This window comes from Pimephales promelas, chromosome 22, assembly GCF_988280905.1.
Source record: "Pimephales promelas chromosome 22, fPimPro1.hap1.1, whole genome shotgun sequence".
In the NCBI taxonomy this organism is placed as follows: domain Eukaryota; kingdom Metazoa; phylum Chordata; class Actinopteri; order Cypriniformes; family Leuciscidae; genus Pimephales; species Pimephales promelas.
This window is the reverse complement of record NC_142790.1, coordinates 22,372,292-22,393,267: the sequence shown is the minus strand read 5'-3', so window position 1 is coordinate 22,393,267 and position 20,976 is coordinate 22,372,292. Positions and strand designations below refer to the sequence as shown.

At 37.2% G+C, this 20,976-nt stretch overlaps 1 protein-coding gene across 12 annotated transcripts in view; it reads left to right on the top strand.

Moving 5' to 3' along the window:
• Positions 1 to 20,830, top strand: part of tnikb (TRAF2 and NCK interacting kinase b) — a 59,285-nt gene extending 38,455 nt beyond the window's left edge. For 6 of the 12 annotated variants that reach the window (XM_089125883.1, XM_089125881.1, XM_089125880.1 and 3 more), the window contains 18 exons: positions 398 to 562; positions 643 to 888; positions 1,757 to 1,866; positions 2,053 to 2,171; positions 2,246 to 2,343; positions 2,869 to 2,892; positions 5,880 to 6,061; positions 7,998 to 8,106; positions 8,429 to 8,575; positions 9,658 to 9,760; positions 9,999 to 10,175; positions 10,264 to 10,407; positions 10,520 to 10,654; positions 10,830 to 10,930; positions 11,990 to 12,139; positions 13,345 to 13,504; positions 15,008 to 15,147; positions 16,599 to 20,830. In XM_089125883.1, the coding sequence (XP_088982009.1) occupies positions 398 to 562; positions 643 to 888; positions 1,757 to 1,866; positions 2,053 to 2,171; positions 2,246 to 2,343; positions 2,869 to 2,892; positions 5,880 to 6,061; positions 7,998 to 8,106; positions 8,429 to 8,575; positions 9,658 to 9,760; positions 9,999 to 10,175; positions 10,264 to 10,407; positions 10,520 to 10,654; positions 10,830 to 10,930; positions 11,990 to 12,139; positions 13,345 to 13,504; positions 15,008 to 15,147; positions 16,599 to 16,682 (2,394 nt within the window). In that variant the 3' untranslated portion in view covers positions 16,683 to 20,830. The remainder of the gene's footprint in view (positions 1 to 397; positions 563 to 642; positions 889 to 1,756; positions 1,867 to 2,052; positions 2,172 to 2,245; positions 2,344 to 2,868; positions 2,893 to 5,879; positions 6,062 to 7,997; positions 8,107 to 8,428; positions 8,576 to 9,657; positions 9,761 to 9,998; positions 10,176 to 10,263; positions 10,408 to 10,519; positions 10,655 to 10,829; positions 10,931 to 11,989; positions 12,140 to 13,344; positions 13,505 to 15,007; positions 15,148 to 16,598) is intronic. The other 6 variants (XM_039684584.2, XM_089125882.1, XM_039684578.2 and 3 more) reach the window with 4 other exon arrangements.
• Positions 20,831 to 20,976: the final 146 nt, after the last annotated feature.

Here is a 20,976-nt window from a genome sequence, read left to right as displayed (position 1 = left end):
TCAATAGTTTGGGAATAAAAAAATAAATTAATTAATACTTTTATTCAGCAAGAATACGTTAGATTGATCAAAAGACATACAGGATGTATGACTGGAGTAATGATTCTAAAACCTCAAGAATAAATTACACTTTATTTTATTTCAAGTATATTGAAATAAAAAAGTTATTTAAAATTGTAATATTATTTCACAATATAATAAATAATACAGCAGTTATAGTAAATAATAGGAAATTTTACTGTTTTTTTTTTTAATTAAATAAATGTAGCCTAGTGTAGATCCTACGGTGTCTTATATGTACTTCGTAGTTTCACAGTCCATTCTGACTCCCAAGCAAAGAGGAAACCGATTGGTTGTGAAGAGTTGCGTGGACATTAACATCGTCTCTGTCTGTCAGGTTGAGGAACGATCCAAGCTGAACCGCCAGAGCTCTCCTGCTCTCCAGCACAAAGTGGCCAACCGTATTTCTGATCCCTCCCTGCCTCCCCGCTCAGAGTCCTTCAGCAGTGGAGGCATACAGCAGGCCCGGACGCCTCCCATGCATCGCCCGGTAGAGCCTCAGGTACGTCTTGACCTCCTGACCCTTCTTAACAGATTTCAGATGTGTTGTGAAAAACACTGACCTCAAAGTTCTCAATTAAGATGGCGCACCTAGTTTCGGTGAAGTCCCATGGCTCCTCCATGACAGGATCCCAGTCTCTGCATGATCAGTCCTCTCAGGGCGTCTCAGCCTTCCAAGAGAACCTGTCGCCTCACCGACCCCCGATGCCTCGCCAGAACTCTGACCCCACGTCAGAAACCCCGGCCCCACCACCCCGCATCACCAGCCGAGATGACAAGTTTGACCGCAGCTCTTGGCTGAGGCAGGAAGATGATGTCCCTCCTAAGGTGAAAATTTGGGATGAAATGTGTTGACTCTGAAGCAGTGGTTCTCAAATGGTGGATCACAGGTCTTTTCTGATTGGGTGAAGCGAAAAACCTTGCTGAATATGGTTCATAATAACATGTAACGGACCATAGAATCGAGCATAGTTAGGACTTAAGAAAGGAAGGAAACACCTTTTACATATTTTGTCGAAGGCTGTGCACCCATTCAAACTGTAAAATATTTTGGCACAAATATTGTAAAAACATTAAATATGGGTTCACTTTATAACAAAAGTAAACATGGTTCGAGCTATTTTTATTATTTTGTCATTCATCCTTTCTCATTTAAATAATAATTTGCACTACGTGTGCAGTTCATGGCAAGGACATTTTTTACGGACATTTTTAATAAACTATTGTACAAATAACCTGATCTGTTTAGTACTGTGTTGGATTGTCACTTGATGTCTGTGTTAGTTATAGTTCGTTTAAAATTTTTAACGGTTACACCGTCATATTTTTAGTTCATATTTAAAAACAAAACACAGCTGGAGAACTTGACATGGCTGAATCAATAACAAGGACATCAGGGCACTGTTATGTACTTGAAATATATCAGGGTGGGCTGCATATTGGTACAATCTTTTAAGATAAACACAAAAAGTAATAAAATAGTGCGTTTTTCTCAGTATTTATACTTAGCATTACATATACTTTCTGAAAACGGTTTATCAATGTGAAATCTAGTTCCTGAACCAAAACCAGTTGAGATCCACTGCTAATTAAATGTGATATAGGGTAAAAAAAAAAAAATCAAAGACTACATTTGTAAAAAGCTGTTTTTCTAAAATGCATCTCAGTAAAGTTAACATCTGTTACCATGCTTCAGGTACCCCAAAGGACCACTTCCATATCCCCTGCGCTGGTGAGAAAAAATTCTCCTGGGAATGGACCAGGTGGACTGGGACCAAGAACCGGAGCACATCTGATCCGAGCCAGGTATATACTGTACATCCCACACACTTTTCAATAACTTATATACATATATAATATGTATTTGTATTAACTTATCTTAACATCTTAACCCCTTTAACTGTAACTGCTAGTAGTAAGTTAATCAGTCTTCTACGATTGAAATTCAAAAATCAAACTCCACATCTTCCTTGTGTCCTACCATTGCTGCAGTAACCCAGACCTGCGTATTACCATGGACCCGGCTCACCAGAGAACCAGTAGTGGGAGTTCTTCCAGCTCTAGCACGCCCAGCTCTCAGGGCGGCTCCAGTGAGAGGAACCGGGTGGGAGGTGAGAGACCCTCTGGAATATTCTCTCAGCACTGCCTCTCCACACCAATCCTTGACGTTCAATTGTCTCCACAGGCTCCAGTAAACCTGAGGGATCCCCATCAGTGTCCCAAGAATCCAAACCCAAAAACCAGGAGGAGAACAGGGAGGTGACCAGACCCAGCCGACCAGCGGTGAGAAACACAGTTCCCGAAATATCATAAAAGTGTAACTGTGCTTTAAATGTTTCTGCTCAGACAGGGCTGGTTTCCAAGAACAGGATAAGCCTAAAATGAAACTTCACTAACTTCTTTTTAAGACTTCTTGAACTAAAAATCTGCACTGTTTTCCCAATAACTCATGATGTTCTTTCCAAATTGATTTACCTTCCATTAAAGACTCCATTAAATCAAAATTGTTGTAATCGTTGTAAGCTCTTCAATATGCCCCATCCAAGCTTTCTGTTTCAAGATTGCAGAAATTAAAACATAACAAGCTGTTTTATGGGGTCTTTAATATATCACCAGTCAATCAAATCTCATTTGAGCTAACCTACTCATAACCTTTAGCTATATTATGATGTTCACTTTTGACTCAGAGTTAAAATAAAAACTGTGTGCCACTTTGTGTTACTAACCATTTTCTCATTTAACATTTTGTCTAATCCGTTCAATTGTTCCTCCACCCGTGGTTCTCTATTGTCAATTGCTTTTCTTCAGAGTTATAAGAAAGCCGTAGATGAGGTTAGTGACATCTTCTCACTTCATCTCTCTCTGTCCGTTTTCGTGCTTCTTGAATTCAAGCACTCATCTATTTCTGTCACTCGCCCTCTAAAGTCTTCAATCGTTCTCTCATCAATATTTCACACCTTCTCTCATTCCTTAACTCCCCTTCAATCTTTATTTCTGTCGGTCTCCTTCACATCTTAAGACGCCGTGTCAGTCACCATCATTAGCTGCACTTTTCTCCATCGCACCAATTTGTCACAGTCGTTCACAGTGTCTGTAATCCTTGACACCATCTCAGAGTTTTCACTGTTACCTAGACGACAGCTGTTTTAGGCCAAGGAAAAAGGACTTTGTTTAGATGTAATGTTGCATACTTTGTTAAAAAAGAAAAGAACCCTGCAATTATTTCTCTTATTGAAGTGATTTATTTGTGTAGTTGTTTAAGAATATTAACTTTAATCAGTAGTCCTTCCATTAAATTATTTGTTAAACGAAAACAAGGCAGTGAGGGATGAAAGTACAGAGCATTCAATGGTTTTTAAAGCAAATTGTTTTTGTGGAAATTGTAATTATCATTCATGCATATTGACATCTAGCAGATGTCACCATGAAACTTTCCCAGTTGACTAATCTACAATAACTAAAATAATTTAATGTTTTAATATGCAAATGAGGCATTATCTAATTAAATATGCACTAATTTTCATATATTTTTAAAAACGAAATCTGAGTATTGCACAAAGCCTGTTTCAAAATTCTTTTTTTCATTGTGTTCACATATTAGATAAGGAAAAAAAAATTACAGAGGGATTTATGGATATCTACTTTTGTTGTCCTGTAAATCAGAATATACTGCCAATTGCCTTAATTATTTTTGCCATGTTTTTTTGGAATAAAATGTTATATAAATCAGGCTAGGAATAATATATCTACAAATCCCTCTGTAAATGTCTTCATAATATAACTAAATACAAGATTGGACATTTTGGTGTATATAGGTGCTATTGAAGTGGAGATTTCGGACTTGGAGTATGAGAGAAAAGTCATTTTGAGAAAACTGCTTTAGAGATTTCGCATCAGCCAATGAGATTGCGCATTTAGAGTTTTTACTTTCACGATTGGTTGCTGATAAAAAGGAAATAACCATATGTGGATCTGACAGCGTTGTACAGGAGAAAGAGAGCTTTCTAACTGTGAGATGAAAGGGTGCAGATCGCGATCGCTGAGCAGCAACTTTTGAAGAATTTATGAGAAATCTACCGACGCAAAAAGACGACGCTACCGACGCTTTATGTACTGTAGTTAAATAAAGACCTAAATGTGTATTTCGAACTTTTTTTCATCACAAGTCTGAAAAAAGACATGTTATTGAAGACAAATATCCCAAAATCTCATAATTGACCAGTGAAAAAAAAAAAAAACGATGTTTTTGTCTGCCGTGTCTCGCCCTAATGCAAACGGGCGAGCAAAAAAAATTTGTAGAAACCATACTTGCGTAAATTGTCACATTCAAGTGGTAAATTCTTTTTTTTTTCGCCAACAAAACACTAGTGCCACTTCATAAACATTGGGGTTAAACGACTTGGGTCACATGGATTAATTTAATGATGTCTTTACTGCCTTTCTGGGGCTTGAAAGTGGTAGTTGCGTAGCTGTCAATGGAGAAACAGAAATCTCTCAGATTTCATCACAAAATCTTCAGTTGTGCAAGCAAAAATTTTCTTTAAAAATCATGCACAATACTATCATTACATAAGTTGGTCCAACAAAATAAATGCGAAAATCTGTGTAAATCGTGTTGTGCAATATCACTGCGAACGAACAAGCTAGTCAGAAGTTGTTTAAATGGTTCGTAAAAAGTGTTCTTAAACATATCGTTGCTTTAATTTCAGCGCGAGCACACAAGCAGAATTCACTTCTTTAAATTGTTGGTAAAACTATTCAATCCATCTGAGCCGATATTTAGGAGTTTCTGTGTAATCCGTCCATAAACCCATTTTTGCATTTATTGTCACATTCTGTTCAATCCATCAATTTATATAAGGATGATTTAATGAACAGTTTGCGCAGAAATTGGTTCAGCTCATGTTTCATGAATCAGATACAATATCATTTTATTCATAGATAATGTAAAAAAAAAGTTGCATACAATGTTTCCAGGGTTTTGTGACCACTGGATAGACATTATTTTTTTAACCAGCTGCTCAGTTTGACACATTGAATGTACTGTACCTCTATTCCTCAACCTTTTTTTTCATTTGTGTCAAATAAAAAAATGACGTATTTAAACGTAATCTTGCATTTTGCTCAAGATCGTTTACAGTATCACACTCCAGGTGTTAGGTTGCACATTCAGTCAAAACTGGAATTAGTATCTCTTTCAAGCATCATTGTTTAAATATAAGAGCACAAGAGTTGACTTGTGGTTTCTCAATGCCGTTTTCTCTCTGTCTGGCTGCCTGGTGGCCCGTCAACAGGAGGAGCTGGTAAGACGGGCACAGAGCTGGAGCTGCTGACTCTTATTAACCTTTTGCATGCAGGGCACAGGCCTCAGGAACAACCCCTAGTTCTGCTTCAGTTCTTCAATCTCCTTGTCTATTATTTCTCTGACTTGTGCACGTGATGGTTTACACAGTTGTGCATCATTCTCCGAAATGATGGCGGATGTTTTTATCTCACCTTCAGAGTTGATTTGTAAAGCTTTATGAAATGTTTTACTATGTTTTTCCTATCTGTAATGGTTTGCTTATTTCTTTGTTTCTGCTAATCTCTTCGGTGCCATTTACATGACCTAAATGTGCAAAACGAAGTTTATAGTCATGACTTACTACTAACGGATTAATTTTTATAGCATATGCTCCTCACAGGCTTAAAATGTGAAATGCGGTTTACATTTTGGTGGATTTATTGCTCGCTGGTGATCAAATCAAGCAGATCATGGCATGAATAAAACCTTACAGTATGTCTTCCTCTCCCTTCTCTGATCATTCCCTGCCTTAAAGGACCTCACTGCTCTGGCCAAAGAACTCCGCGAGCTGCGAACCAATGAGGAAACAAACCGGCCACCCAGGAAAGTGACGGATTACTCCTCATCCAGTGAGGAATCGGAAAGCAGTGAGGATGAGGATGGAGAAGGCGGGGCTCATGATGGAACGGTCCCTGTTAGTGATATTCCACGCATTATGTGAGTGATTTAGTTGTTTTAGTTAACAGCAACAACACTGGTCGGGTTTTCGAGTCCGTTGACATGCTTTTGTGCTTTCAAATGTTGACAGGTTATTTGTTAGCAGATACACATTAATATACAGTCTTTTGCTCAGCGCCTCATTAACACTAGAAGTGCCAGAATTCCAAAACTACTAGAACGGCCACAAACGGTCATTTTGACCGTTAGATTCAAAACAGTGTTGATGAATAATTTTTATAATTATTTTTGTCAACCACATTTTTTCAAAGACGAAAACGAGATGATAACTAAATAAAAACTAGGTTTGAATGACAAAAACTATGACGAAAATGTTAGATAGTGACGATTTGCGACGCGGTCAAGGCTAATAATAATAATAGGACTCGCAGAACTGAACAGCCAATGCAGCAAAACAAACAGCGCAGGACAGGGCAGCAGAGCTCACCATCATCCGACATGAATGGAACATCTGGATCGGCCGTGTCTGATGATAGCAGCCGTCTCTTTTTCCTTGATGTGACTCTGAATCACTCTCTGATGAGGAGGAAATGTTAACTTGCACCCAGGAAACGTCGCTGTCACTTTCCACCTCCGATTGTTCCCCTGCATCCGAATTATAGATGTAGTCCGGTTTTATTTGCTTATTTCTGATCAACAACTAATGTAGAAATTATTATATAGCAAACACTGCTACAGAGGTGACGGACGGACCATTCTGTTGACAGTTGAGAGAGAACACGATCAACCGCGGGATATAACAAAAAAATACCGCAAAATTCAGTGCGGTCAATATGACCGTCTATGGCCGAAATAGGTAAATATGTTCATTTTTTTTTGTTTTGCCTTACGTTTACGTAACTTAATTTATATGAAAAGCATTTTAAATGAAAATACAGACAATTTTAGGAAAAGTCAGGTACCAGCAGGATTTTATTATTTTTTTCAACAAAGTTATTGTAGATATAAAATTCAAAACGGTCAAAATGACCGTTGTGGCCGTTCTAGTGTTAAAAAAGGTTGTGCAATTAAATTCTCTCCTGAATGAGAATGTGCTCTTTCCTCAACTCCTTTACACTATATACACACATTACATATAGTGTCTGCTATTTTTAATTGGTATATAAAAACATGTAACGTTTTGAACACTATTACTGTTGGCCAATGACCTTATCAGGTTGAATATTAAATATCAAAGTGGCATCCAATTAAGAATATTTAGCATTTTATGCGAAAGCAATTTATGAAGTTAATTTGAGGGGAAAAAAGTAGTCATTTTTGAGAGTTATAGTAGAGTTAGGTAAAAGATGACAGATGATATTACTTATTGTTTATTTGACTCATTGAAAAAAAGTTCACTTTCTACACAAACTAGTTCAAAGTTCAGTTAACACATTTTAAAATGAACTACTTCATTCATAGTTCGTTTTTTTCATATGTTGCGAGATTTTATTTTATTTTTTTATTGCCACTGTCCATATACAACAATAATTTTATTGACGGGCAGTTTGCACAGAAATGTAAGATTTTTCTCATCCTCACCGACCTCGTCATAAAATCCGTTTAAATGATCATACGACGCTCGCTCCTCGCTCGCTGCTTTGTCGACGGCGGCGCAACACTGGTGTCTTGTGTTGCCAGATTGTGTGTTCTTTCGCTACATGTTAAGGCCTGTTTACGTGTGTTTTAGCCAGGATTGCACCTGGAAGGCTCTATAGAAATCGGACACACTATTGTACGAAGTTAAACTGAGAGAGTGTGCGTTCACATACACCAGAATGAACGAGTTCATCAGGCAGTAATACAGTACATTCAGTTCACGTTAGACCAAAATATGAACGCGTTCAATGAATGATAGTTATATACAGCACCTTTAAAAAAGCATCATCATTTATAGAAGTAATGTATGTGTATTTTTGTCCTATTCTCCCAACAGGCCTCCTGCTGGCCAGGGTGGCGCTGACTCACTGGGCAACCTGGAGGATTCTCATGCCAATGACTCATTTGGTAATAATTCACAAGACGGCACCCTGATGATGCGTGAGGTAGGTGCACCTACCTAGACGGGTTCCTTTCCTGGTTAGCACAAACTCCTACACTCATTCCTTTAGTGTCACACTTTTATTTCTCTTTTAGTTTACCAACTCATGTTTGTTTTTGCCTTGGTTAAGCCTTATTTTATTGGCCTATATTTTGGTATTTCTTTCACCTTCTGATTTCTCCAACAAAATCTCTGATCAAGCTTGTCGCGCACTTGCTGACAGAGGCACGCTCCGTGCATTTCCCGAATATCTCTGCAAGATGGCTTAGCCACGCAAGGGGCCTCCAGTAGTGTAGCCCTACTCCTCTTTCTGTTCCTCTCTGCAGACGTTTGGGGAAAGAAAGCTCGGTCATGCCGAGAGCAATGGTTTCCCCGGTAACTTCAATCTGCCCGATCTAGTGCAGGAAAGCCACTCGCCTGGCGAGGGCCCTGGGCGGCATTCTAGCGGGCTGGACCTGGACTCTGTGGCTGAAGTAGGTGACGGACGAGCCTGTTAGAGCCACCCTGAAACCCTCAAATTTCTAACCCGACACATCTAATCCATCCCCATTCACCTGGTTGTAGATTCACTGAAGCCCAGATCTTGTTATAATTCACATTCATTTCCTTGTTGTTGTTTTTTTCCGTTTGTTTCATATTTATTCTCTTTATTTAATTTGCCATCATTTTAACATCATATTTTTAAACATATAGGACAGTCAATAAAATGCTTTCTTCCCTTTGATTCATTTTCCCTTCTCATAAGTGCCCTGATTTTGTGCTTTTACTTCAAAAAATTATTTTATTAATCAGTATTTTTCTTTTCATTTAAAAAATATGTAAATGTCCTTTTAACAAGATTAATTCACTTGGATTTTTTTGTGTGTAATATTTCAAATACACAACAGTTTAAAAGTTTGGGGTTGGACAGATTTTTTTATGATTTTGGAAGAAGTCTCTTATGCTCACCAAGGCTGCATTTATTTGATCATAAATAAAGTTAATAACTATTTACGGTGTAGATATTTTTCAATTATAATTTATTCCTGTGATCAAAGCTGCATTTTCAGCATCATTACTCCAGTCTTCAGTGTCACATGATCCTTTTTATTATCAATGTTAAAAAAAAGTTGCAAACAGTATTAACTTTTATAAACAGTATTTCTTTTTATTCAGGATTCTTTGATGAATATAACGTTAAAAACAGCATTTATTTGAAATAGAAATCGTTTATAACATTATTAATAGATTTACTGTCACTTCTGATCAATCTAATGTGTTCTTGATGAATGGCTGAAAGTATTAATCTTTTATGAAAAATAAAATTCTTACAGATCCCAAACTTTTGGACAGTTATGTAGATCTCGGAATAAATCTCTAAGAAAACACACACACACATACATAAATATATACATAAGGTAAAATACTGATTATGTAAATAAACTTTTGCAGTGCTTGCTTTTCCTGCTAACATTTTACAATAAATGGGCCTTTCTAACTTCAGTCAATCATTAAATGAGACATTTTGTATGGTTTGTGGATGCTTTTCTCACATCCTGATTCTCCATGTTGGCAGTTTGGGATGGGGAGTGGATCCAAAGCTTCCTTCACTCCTTTTGTGGATCCACGAGTGTATCAGACCTCCCCCACAGAAGACGATGAGGACAACCTTACCTCAGGTGACTTATCCACCCCTTATAACCCTTGTTCACTTAAATAATGACAGTGCTAGTGTCCTTTTCATCAGTGGATGCTCAGAATTGGGCACCAGCTCAGAGACTGGCACTTTGTCATGTAAATCATGAAAAAGGGGGCCCTAATTTGTCACATACTCTATATGATATATGATGAGCACTCAACAAAATCCTACTGCAAAGAAAAACAGTCAGTGATTATGATGTTTTTATTTGGCGACAGCTCACTTTGCAGATGAACTCATGCGGCAGGAACAGGAACAAGCTCGATTGAATGAGGCTCGGAAAATTTCAGTTGTCAATGTCAATCCCACCAATATCCGGCCACACAGCGACACGCCGGAAATCCGCAAGTACAAAAAGCGCTTCAACTCTGAGATCCTGTGTGCTGCACTATGGGGTGAGTCTAAGTCGACTTTTTTCTTACTTTATACTAAACAACTGTTCCTAATTGATCCGTTTAACTGATCCGTTTTTGATCGTTGTAGGAGTGAACCTGCTGGTAGGAACCGAAAATGGACTGATGTTACTAGATCGCAGTGGTCAAGGCAAAGTCTACAATCTGATCAACCGCAGGCGCTTTCAACAGATGGAGGTTCTGGAGGGTCTCAATGTCCTGGTCACTATATCAGGTGAGCTCATTATCATCTCTCCGTTTGACAGGACAAAGATCTGTTTTGTTTATTTTGGATCTTTCCAGTTTCTATATGTAATGAGAGGTTCATAATTCCTCTTTATTCACAGGCAAAAAGAACAAACTGAGGGTCTATTATCTGTCATGGCTCAGAAACAGGATACTTCACAATGACCCCGAGGTAGAAAAAAAACAAGGATGGATCACTGTTGGTGACCTAGAGGGTTGTGTCCACTATAAAGTCGGTATGTCCTTTGGTCAATTTGGCCAAATTGTTTTCATACCTATATCTATCTATCTGACTCTCTGTCTGTCTGTTATATTATCTGTGTCGGTCTATCATCTATCTATTTATCTGTCTGTGTGAAAAAAAAAAATGATATCCTTATAATATTTTCACATGTATTTGTTGTTCAACAGTCAAATATGAGAGGATTAAGTTCTTGGTGATTGCATTGAAGAATGCAGTGGAGATTTATGCCTGGGCTCCCAAACCATACCACAAATTCATGGCTTTTAAGGTGAGACACATGTCTGGTCCAGTGTGATCCCCTTTAACCCCTTAAGTGTCGCCCCCCTTTTTTTTGAATATACATGAAAATGCACATTTCAAACTTAAATGGTTGTAATTCAAGAATGCTTTGGAATATAGATGCAAGATTGGTCTTGTTTTAAAGAAGACATTTGGCTGATTTTTATTTTAAATAAATTAAGAAAATGAAACCGGAATAAAATTATAGAAGTTTTAGGTTATGAAAAGCCCATTATTCATATTTTATATAAAATGTATATTTTCAAAACCTGGGCAACACTAAAACTGCAAAAATAATCAAAGCCAAAAATCTGAATAAGTTTACATCTCAAAAAATGAGCTTTCAGTAAGATTTTGTCTGGCCGCAGTACCAAACTTTTTCACTAGATGACAACCAGACTTGATATGAATTTAACCTATAAGAAACATAAAAAGGACAAGTGTGTGCATTATAGCGTCCTGCCACATCTCAAATGGTGAATCTATTTTTTTTTCTTTATATTTAAAAATAATTCAGACCTTTTTTTCCAAAATAATTTAATTGAGGCTATCTTTTGAACTCTTGGCATGAAAACAAACTTCATGATTTTTCATCTTCATCCCTATTTCAAAATAAAGGTCTAAACATGCCTTAGGAGTATGAAAATATTCTTGTTGCAAATTGATAAATTCAATAAAAAAAAATCTTTGAAAATCAATCACCAAAAATGGAAACTAGACATTGTAAGCTTTCAAAGTATATATAGTTAATATTAGTTTAGGTTTAGTATAAGATAGTACTGTTCCAAAAATGTAATGGATTTGGGTGCGCCGGTGACACTTAACGGGTTAAGAGAGCGTTTGTGTGATTGTTTTAACTAAACTGCCCTGCAAAGTTTAATTCTAAGGCCTATTTTCTCCTAAAGTAATGCAGAGCACGAAATGTGCAAATTAGGTAGCTATTTTGGTACTATAGTGCCTAGAGCATATTTCGTTGTGAGTGTCATTGTTTAAAGCCCCTCAGTAGCTTGTTCGTCATGTTTTCCGTGTCTCTTCTGTCTCTCCAAAGTCTTTCACAGAACTTCAGCACAAGCCTCTGCTTGTAGACCTGACGGTGGAGGAGGGTCAGAGGTTAAAGGTTATCTATGGCTCCAGCGTTGGTTTTCACGTGATAGATGTCGACTCTGGGAATCCATACGATATCTACATCCCATCCCACGTAAGTGACAACAGGCCGGGCGGAGGCAGCTCTCCCCTCCTTACCCTGATTCCAAGGGACTTTAAATAGGACGACGACTCCTCCCCGGGGACACTGGCATGCACTGTAGTGTTGATGTCTGTATCACATATGTCTTTTAATTACAGACAGGGTCCAAATTTAACACTCAATCCAAATGCAAGTTAAGAAACTGCTTTGGTGAGAAAAATAAAACCCTTTCCAGTTGGCTGGTAACTTTTTAGGGATTGTTTTGTTTAATACATATGTATTAATTGTCTGACATGAGTCTAACCCTTATTAGTATTATAATTTAAGGCAATATTAAAGACATCTGGTGCAACTTACTTCTTCTAGCATCTTGAGAAATATATCATCATAAGTGTATCAGCATCATTTATGATCAGAAATGTATCTTAGTTATGAACATGGTTACATAGTTATTTTATGCGTTTATCCAGAAAAACATAAAAGATTAAAAAAGCCTAAAATATAAGAGAACTGAAAGATGATGCTTTCACTTTTTCACAGAAATTCTGAGACCTGCTGATTTGTTTGATGCTACCACAGTGACCTATTATTTGTTATAGGACCTAAAACAGCTTGCTTAATATATTAATATAAATATATATTATTAATACAAATAATGAAAATGTAATTTCATGTCCTAAAATGGCCCTGAAATCACCTGGTTTTGCAAGAAAGTTAATTTTGGACCCTGATTACACCCTTTAGAGCAACGCGTTTGAATGTTTTGTGTGTAGATGAATGGTTATTCATCTATTAGTTGACTAAAGCAGATTTCATGATATTGCAAGTACATGCCATTTATTGTTCTAACATTATTAAGTGTGATCGAAAAGGATCTCCACTGTAAGAGAAAAAACATGTCCCCGATCTACGACCTTTGACAAACCAAACGCGTACATGAACCAAAGCAGCCAAACCGTTCCAATGCCCCATGGTAGCCCGTTAGCGGGGCGCTTTTGGGCTCAGGCGTCGGTGTGGTGGAGTGGAGGGCAGGAGTCTCGATTGTTGCAGCAGTTTCTCGAAGGGAGAAGCTCTGGCGAGACAGTGGAGCAGAAAAAAACATGACTGACAGGGCCGGCCCGAGTGGGGGGAGAGCGTCATCTAGTGGGGGAATGTTTTGCACTACGGCTCGTTTTTGTCACCCCAAGGCTCATCTGCGCCCACCCCTCCCTTCCCAGATTCAGGGCAGTGTTACACCTCACGCCATTGTGGTGCTTCCCAAGACCGACGGCATGGAGATGCTTCTGTGTTATGAAGATGAGGGAGTCTATGTGAACACATACGGCAGAATCACTAAAGACGTGGTGCTCCAGTGGGGAGAGATGCCCACCTCTGTTGGTAGGTTTTGGTTGTTTATTTCACACAAAAACGCTCCTGTTCTCCTTCTAGAGCCCTGATGCGAGTGCACCTGACCGTCCCCGACACCCCTCAGAATGAAGCCTTTTCTGAATCAGTCCTCTCACTCACAAACATGCATGTCTCTGTCCACTCACTGCTCTTCTCTCTTTCCTAGTCCGCTTTTCTGCCCCACTTCACCTCACCTCGGCACACCTATATACTAAACCCTGACAGAGTGCAATGTTTGTCTGTATGTCTGGCACATCTTGTGTACTGTTTTGTTCACGCAATATATACCTCTGTTATTAATAACCACTTCATCTGGTTTCCTTTGAGACCAAAAAACTTTGTGATTTGACCTTGGATCCAATTTTCATACTGTTTTTATACTTGGGTGAATGTCAGAAAACATGTCTGGGTCATATTTCACCTTAAAATCAAAATAAAGAAACGACATTTGTATTTAGTATTATTTTATCCATATTATGCTTTGCTATTCAATTTGCAATTTCATTAAAAAAAATCTAAATTGATATACCTAAAACGGGACAAAAAAAATATATTTAATGTTTCAATTAATTTTGATTCTTGAGGAAAACTATTAGTCCATATGCACATGGAACAGTGTTTAATTGTGATCAAAAAAACTTTATTATTATTCAACCAATTTTGGAGTGAAAGGACCCGTTTTCATGAGATTTTATCCAAAACTAAAAAAAATTGTATTCAGCATGTTTATTTTTATTTTTTTAAAAAAAGGGATCGTCATCATCAGTTTCGATGCAACACTTGTTGTCTTTATAGATGTAAATATTGGTGTCTTTCAGCTCTTGCTTTGCTACTTTCATGCATCAGATATTGTGCCATGTGTCTCTAAAATTTAATTTCCAGCTTCAATGTTTGTTTGTATATGTGTTTTCATCTCTCATCCGTGAAGAATTTTAATGTTATGATTTAGTCATTTGTTGTCCGATACTGAGGGTTCAGATGTAGACCAGCAGCCGCCCACCCCCTCAGTTCTAAATAAATTAATGTTTCATCCAAATTATGTTCAACTCTACAGTGATTCTGCATTCATGATAACAAAGTAAAATTCACATCTCATGCATTTTCTACACAAGAAGAAAATCAACCAGATCATCATTTTCTCTATGAAGGGCACAGGAAGTCCTCAGAGAGAGTTGATATTAGTTCATTAGTATCCAAAGAGCTCTGGATTTGGATGCTAGTTCCTTTTGACATTAGTTTCAATAATAACCATAATGCTTTAATTTGTGATGCTCAGAAACTGCTGCAATAATGACCTCCTGATGATGTGGGGTGGCTTTGGCAGGCTTGTTTTCATTGGATCTGGGCTAGTTTCAAGTTGCTGTTGGAAGTCAGAAGTCGTTGAGGGACGGGGTGCTGTGATGACGTACTGCATTTGATGTCAGCGCTCTCCTGTCACATGTTTCTTTTGTCTTTTGTACATGTTCGCGTCCTTCCCCCCCTTCCCTTCTGCAGCCTACATCCACTCCAACCAGATCATGGGCTGGGGAGAGAAAGCCATTGAGATCCGCTCCGTGGAAACGGGACACCTCGACGGAGTTTTCATGCACAAGCGAGCACAGCGACTGAAGTTCCTTTCGGAGAGAAACGATAAAGTATGTCAAGTCACCTTTGTTTATGTAGCGATTTGTGCAGTACAGATTGTTTCAAAGCAGCTTTACGGTGATGAACAGAATTCAATTCTGCTGTAACGCAGCTCTAAAAAGACAATAGTGTCATTGTTCATTGGAGGTCTGGTGTTGATTCAGTTCTCTTCAATGACTGTGTAAAGATCATGATATGTTATCTTGCCCATACTGAATTATCTTTTTTTGGGTACATTTTATAGGAGTAGTTCACTTTAAAAAAAAACTTTTGCTGATAATTTACTCAACCCCATGTCATCCAAGATATCCATGTCATTCTTTCTTCAGTCGAAAAAAAATTATGGTTTGTGATGAAAACATTCCAGGATTTTTCTCCATGTAATGGACTTCAATGGGAACCAAACGGTTCAAGGTCCAAAAGACAGTTTCAGTGCAAACTGTTCAAAGGGCTTTAAACGATTTCAGACAATGAATAAGGGTCTTATCGAGTGAAATAAACGCTCATTTAAAAAAACAAAGCTTAAGTTTTATAAGCTCAAATGGTCGCCTTGCTCTGTTCTGCGATGCACGTTCGTGACTCCTGTTCAAACTTGTATATCAAAATGAATAAATCTTTTTTATGTCATTTGGTTTAACGAACGAAATGAACAAATTGACTCGGGAAAAGATTCGTTCATTTTGATGAACGAGTTCGAATAGGAGAGTCACGAACGTGCATCACACCCTAACCCTAACAGAGCAAGGTGACCATTTGAGCTTATAAAACTTAAACTTTATTTATTTATTTTTTAAATGCGCGATCGTTTCGCTTGATAAAACCCTTATTCGTCGTCTGGAATAGTTTAAAGACCTTTAAATAGTTTACAGTTTGCACTGAAACGGTCTTTTGGACCTTGAATCGTTTGGTTCAATGACATGGATATCTTGTTTATGGATAATAACTAGAGGTGTAACGAGACCCTCGTGTCACGATTCGATACATCTCACGATACTATATTATTGCGATACTCCAAGACGTATGATAAAAGGTTAACAAAAAATGCACTGTTGATTAAAATGCTAAATACATTGTGGGTTTAAATAGATAGGCTTGGACTTGGTGCTTGTAACCAAAGGACAATGGTGACACCAGAATAACAATATTCATGATTCTGATGAATGTCAGGTAACATAAGACATTTGTAATATACCCACAAATATGCCCCCATTGCATTATTTTACATTATAATCAACATTATATATAGTAGTTTAAGACACTGAAACTCTGAAAACTTCATTTTTATTTTAGGGAACCATCCACGATACATATTGTTGCGTTTTTGTATTGCGACACGATTTATTGTTACACCCCTAATAATAACTCTAACTGATAACAAACAAAAACTGAATGTAGATTATAACAGTTTGCTCCTTTGTGTGAATAAGAGGCCGAATAATGACATCCGTTCCTCCGTCTGCAGGTGTTCTTTGCCTCGGTCCGATCAGGAGGCAGCAGCCAAGTTTTCTTCATGACCTTGAACAGAAACTCCATGATGAATTGGTAATTCATTCCCGCCCCTCCTCTGCATTGTATCCGTGGACCTTTTCTACTTCATTGAAAAGTGTGAAAAAAGGAACGACAGGAAAATCCAGGGGCTCTGGATAATCTGGCAGATGGCAAAAAGACCGAACCTAGCTGGGTCCTTCTCAGAAGAGTCAAAGACAAACCCAAACGCCCCAACGAACAACAAAAGGTGGCAGAGGAGCACAACCGGTCTGCATTGTTTTATATGGCCCTTTCATTAACATTTGTGGGGTTCTGATGTTTTTGTCCTTATAAATATGTATCTAGATTCTTCTGGACGTGAAGACTGGAAATATGGGAAATCCAACCCACAGAGTAGAGTGAATATTTGTTAAGACACTTTTTGACACGATAACTTATCACGGTTGCGCTGAACGTCGGTAAACCTCCCTTGCGGGATGAATCCATTGAGCCTGGTTTGTGTGATCAACCCTTTTTCTTTTTTATGTTTCAGCTTGGAATGCACACAGATGTTTGTGTCATGTGGAAATCACTCTAATGTGTGAATCGAAACTGATATTTAAGACTTGTATGATACTTTATGAAATACCACATTATGTTGGAGCAGACACACTTCGGGCTGTCCACAGAATGCCTTAAAAATGAATTTGCAAAGCTGCTCGTTTTTATTTTGAAGTCCATAATATATTGACGTGTATGCATTTTTTCTGTAATGAAAAGGGAACATGGTAATTTTTGGGATGGAAATTGATGCCTGCTGAAATGGACATATAAATATAAATGATCCTGAATATTAATACTGTGCATTCCTTGTTTTATGCCAAAGCTCTATAGTATTCACATCACATTTCACACAGCCTGTGATTCGCGCTGTTTTCCTTGTGTTCAGAACCTTTTTCAGTTTATTTCAATCACCTCCGCAACTTATTCATGCACATAATAGGAATATAACAGTTCACCCTACAATTCAAATTCAATGTTAATACAAAACTATCACTGAATCATTCAGTCACACACACACACACACAAAAAGAGACATTTAGCACAATGTCCAAGCTGCTCTTTTCCATATAATTAAAATGACCAAATGCTGCCAAGATCTAAAATGGACAAAAAAGCATTGTAGTACGTACAGATTGTGCACTGTATTTCTAGTTTCTGAAGCCATATAATGTTTTCTGTGAGGAACAGGCTCACTAATGAATCATGAACATCTTACTTGACATCCCTGGTCACTTTTCACTTCCATTGTCTGGAAAATAACAGCCTGAACATTAGTTTTGAAAGACGATAGGGTGAGCAAATGACAATTTTTGGCTATTGGTGAACAAATTTCCCGATTTGACTTCAGGAATCTGTCTGAATCCTTCAACTGATGGGTAAATACTACAGAGCTTTGTATTGAAACATAAAAAAGTACATAAAGATTCTGTTAGAGTATGCAAGTTGCTGTGTAAGTGTGTGTGTGTACATGTGAATGAATGATGAAATGTAACGCTTTCCACCAACAATACAAAAACGTTCGATATGTTAGCATTAACATACCAGCAATCTCAACTTGTTTTCGTACCAGGTGTAACACGCCTCCACGTGTCATTAGGATAAGAATGTGCTGCAGTTTTGTATTTTTAAGTTTGTTTTCTCATGACTTTCAGCAAAGTGCAATAAAGGCCAAGGGAATCGAGCCTGGTGAGTCAATTGCTCGCCTTTCCTCAAGATGGATCTCTAATTTCCAACTGTTTCTAGAGGGACTTTCACTACCACCCTCTGTAAATATCCACTTCCTTTTTGGAAAAGAGTCCTGCCTCCGAAACGAATCCATTTGAACTGTCTGTGGTTCTGTACGATCCATCTTGTCCTCTGTGTGAATCACATACTGTAAATCGGTGAACGAAGGGTAGTGTTTTACAGAGCTTCCTTTTAGGCTACCTCGTTTCTGTTCACCTGTTGGGTCGGTTCAGATTGCATTGTGGGCATCGATGCCGTAAATGAAACTTTGTGAGTGACAATGAGGCAATATTCATGATCGTAGAAGAGGCAAGTATTTATTCTCTTTTTAAAATGCAACCAGTAGATCAGTGAATTTTCAAGTTTATTCAATTTTAAAATAGGCGATTTTTAATTGGCGATTAAATATGTTGTAAATGAACTAATGTTAAAGAAGCCTATGTTGTCATTACATGTAGATTCAGAGGTGATTTAAGTGTAGAGCGCCAGACAGAAATTTTCAGAAATGGAAGCTTTAAAAAAAAAAAAAATCATGGTGCAATGTCTCGTGCAACAGCCAAATCAAGCCTACACTTCATATTAGGGTGATTCTTCAATTAGGGACTTTTTAAGTATTTTTATTTAAGCCTAATGATATATTGAGTTAATTTGGATTATTTGTACAGTTTTTTTTTTCTCCAATACTGGTCATTACCGCAACCAGATTATTAGCTGTCATTACTTGAGTTTTGATTCACATTTTTTTTTTTTTTTTCATGAACAAGCACACAACTGTCATGTTATTTCTACTTGAAAGTTATGGGAAAATATCATATTGTATGGAGCCATTTAAATAATCTTTTCGTGATTTTGTGTACTTGAAAATGCCTCTGATTGCAGAATCGCCCATTAATAGACTTGAAGTCCTTCCAAACGACATGGCATTTTATTCAAATGGAATCATCAAGTCCTTTATGTACTTTTATACATTTGCATTACTGTTCTGTAAGGGCAATAGAGTGTGAAATTCATTTGACACAACTTGGATCTTTTGAGACTTCATGTTTTTTATCCATCAAACTGTGAACTGGGTGGATGTGTGTGCAGGTTTGAAGTACTTACGGGATCTTCCCATCCATTTTATCAACACAAATGTAAACTGTGAGGTCGATTGATTTCATCATCCTCTCTCACGCAACCACCTTCAGTGTGGAAAGTCTTTTGATGTGTGCTTGACCTCGTTTTCTTTCTTAATATGGACATTAATACTGTAAGTACATCCTTTATATTCAGGCTGAGCGAGTTGTTTTATTTCTGTATTTCTCTTCATTTTTTGCGTGTATTAAACTCTGAGATTTATAGCACAACCAAGCTTTCTGGATATTGGCTGTTATATTTATGGTTGCTCCATGTGTGATTGAGTGAGTGTGTGTTTGATTTAATCATGCTGTTTTTATGGGGTTTGTTTTAAGCCTGTAAAAACACCAATTAAAGACGTAACACAGGCATACTGACACTAAAATGAGAAATTTCAAGCCTTCTGTTATAGACATTTGAAGCTGAAACTGGGCATACCATGTTTTGTTTACAAAATAGGCAGGCTGTAAAATTTTTTAAATAGAGTTTTTAAGGCTATTAAACTAGATTTTTGTTCCAAATGTAACTTTAAATGTAGCCTGGACTTTTAAGATATGATCTCATCGAAGCTTTGCCTAGCTGTAAGAGTTATATTTTATTGCTTACAATTTATTACATGGTGTAAATCAAAGTCACCAAAATCTCGTTCTTCTAAACTATTTTATGGTCATAAAACTTTTAGTAATCCAGTTTTGCTTGATATTCTGATCCAACTTATTTATTGTTTTGTACAGTGCTTAAATGCTGGTATCTCGTGTTCAGAAAGCAGCAGCAGTATAGCGTTTTTTTTAAAGGCGTTGTTTTCTTTAGTTTGTCTAAGAACTATAAAATCTATTATAGTGTCAGAGATAATTATATGAGTTCTTTATTTTACAACAATTTTGACACTTTTTTTTATTATAAATTGTTGGTTTGATTTATTAATACGGTATTGTTCAGTGCCCTTTCCAGTTTAGATTTCACCCTTGATAACTGTAAATATGTTTAAAATAGTATAGGGTTGTTTGTGGATCTATTCTAGTCTCAATGCTCAGTGTTTATTTTTAAAGAGGAAGCCTGAAGAAGACTGCATATCAAAGCAAAGAATCGGTCTAGAAAAGCTGTTAGCAATAATTATCATTACTGATTTTGTCAGTCTTCATGACTCTTTTCTACTTTGACTGAAATGCCAGTTTTTTTCTCATTCAGATGGAGCCAATTATTTCTGAATTAGGACAATGTGAAATGGATAAATGGAAATATTTCAGATTTTCACTTGTCACCAAAAATAGACATTCTCTTTGCCTTTTTTTTTTTTTTTCAATAAATTGACACTTAACCAGACCATGTGTGTTGTTTGATTTTTTTGTATACAAGTATGTAATAGTCTATATTATATATTTTTGATGTTAATAATAAAATCCATGGTAATAAATACTGCCATTCCATTAAAAATTGGATGGTCAAATTTGATTTTATCACATTTAAGA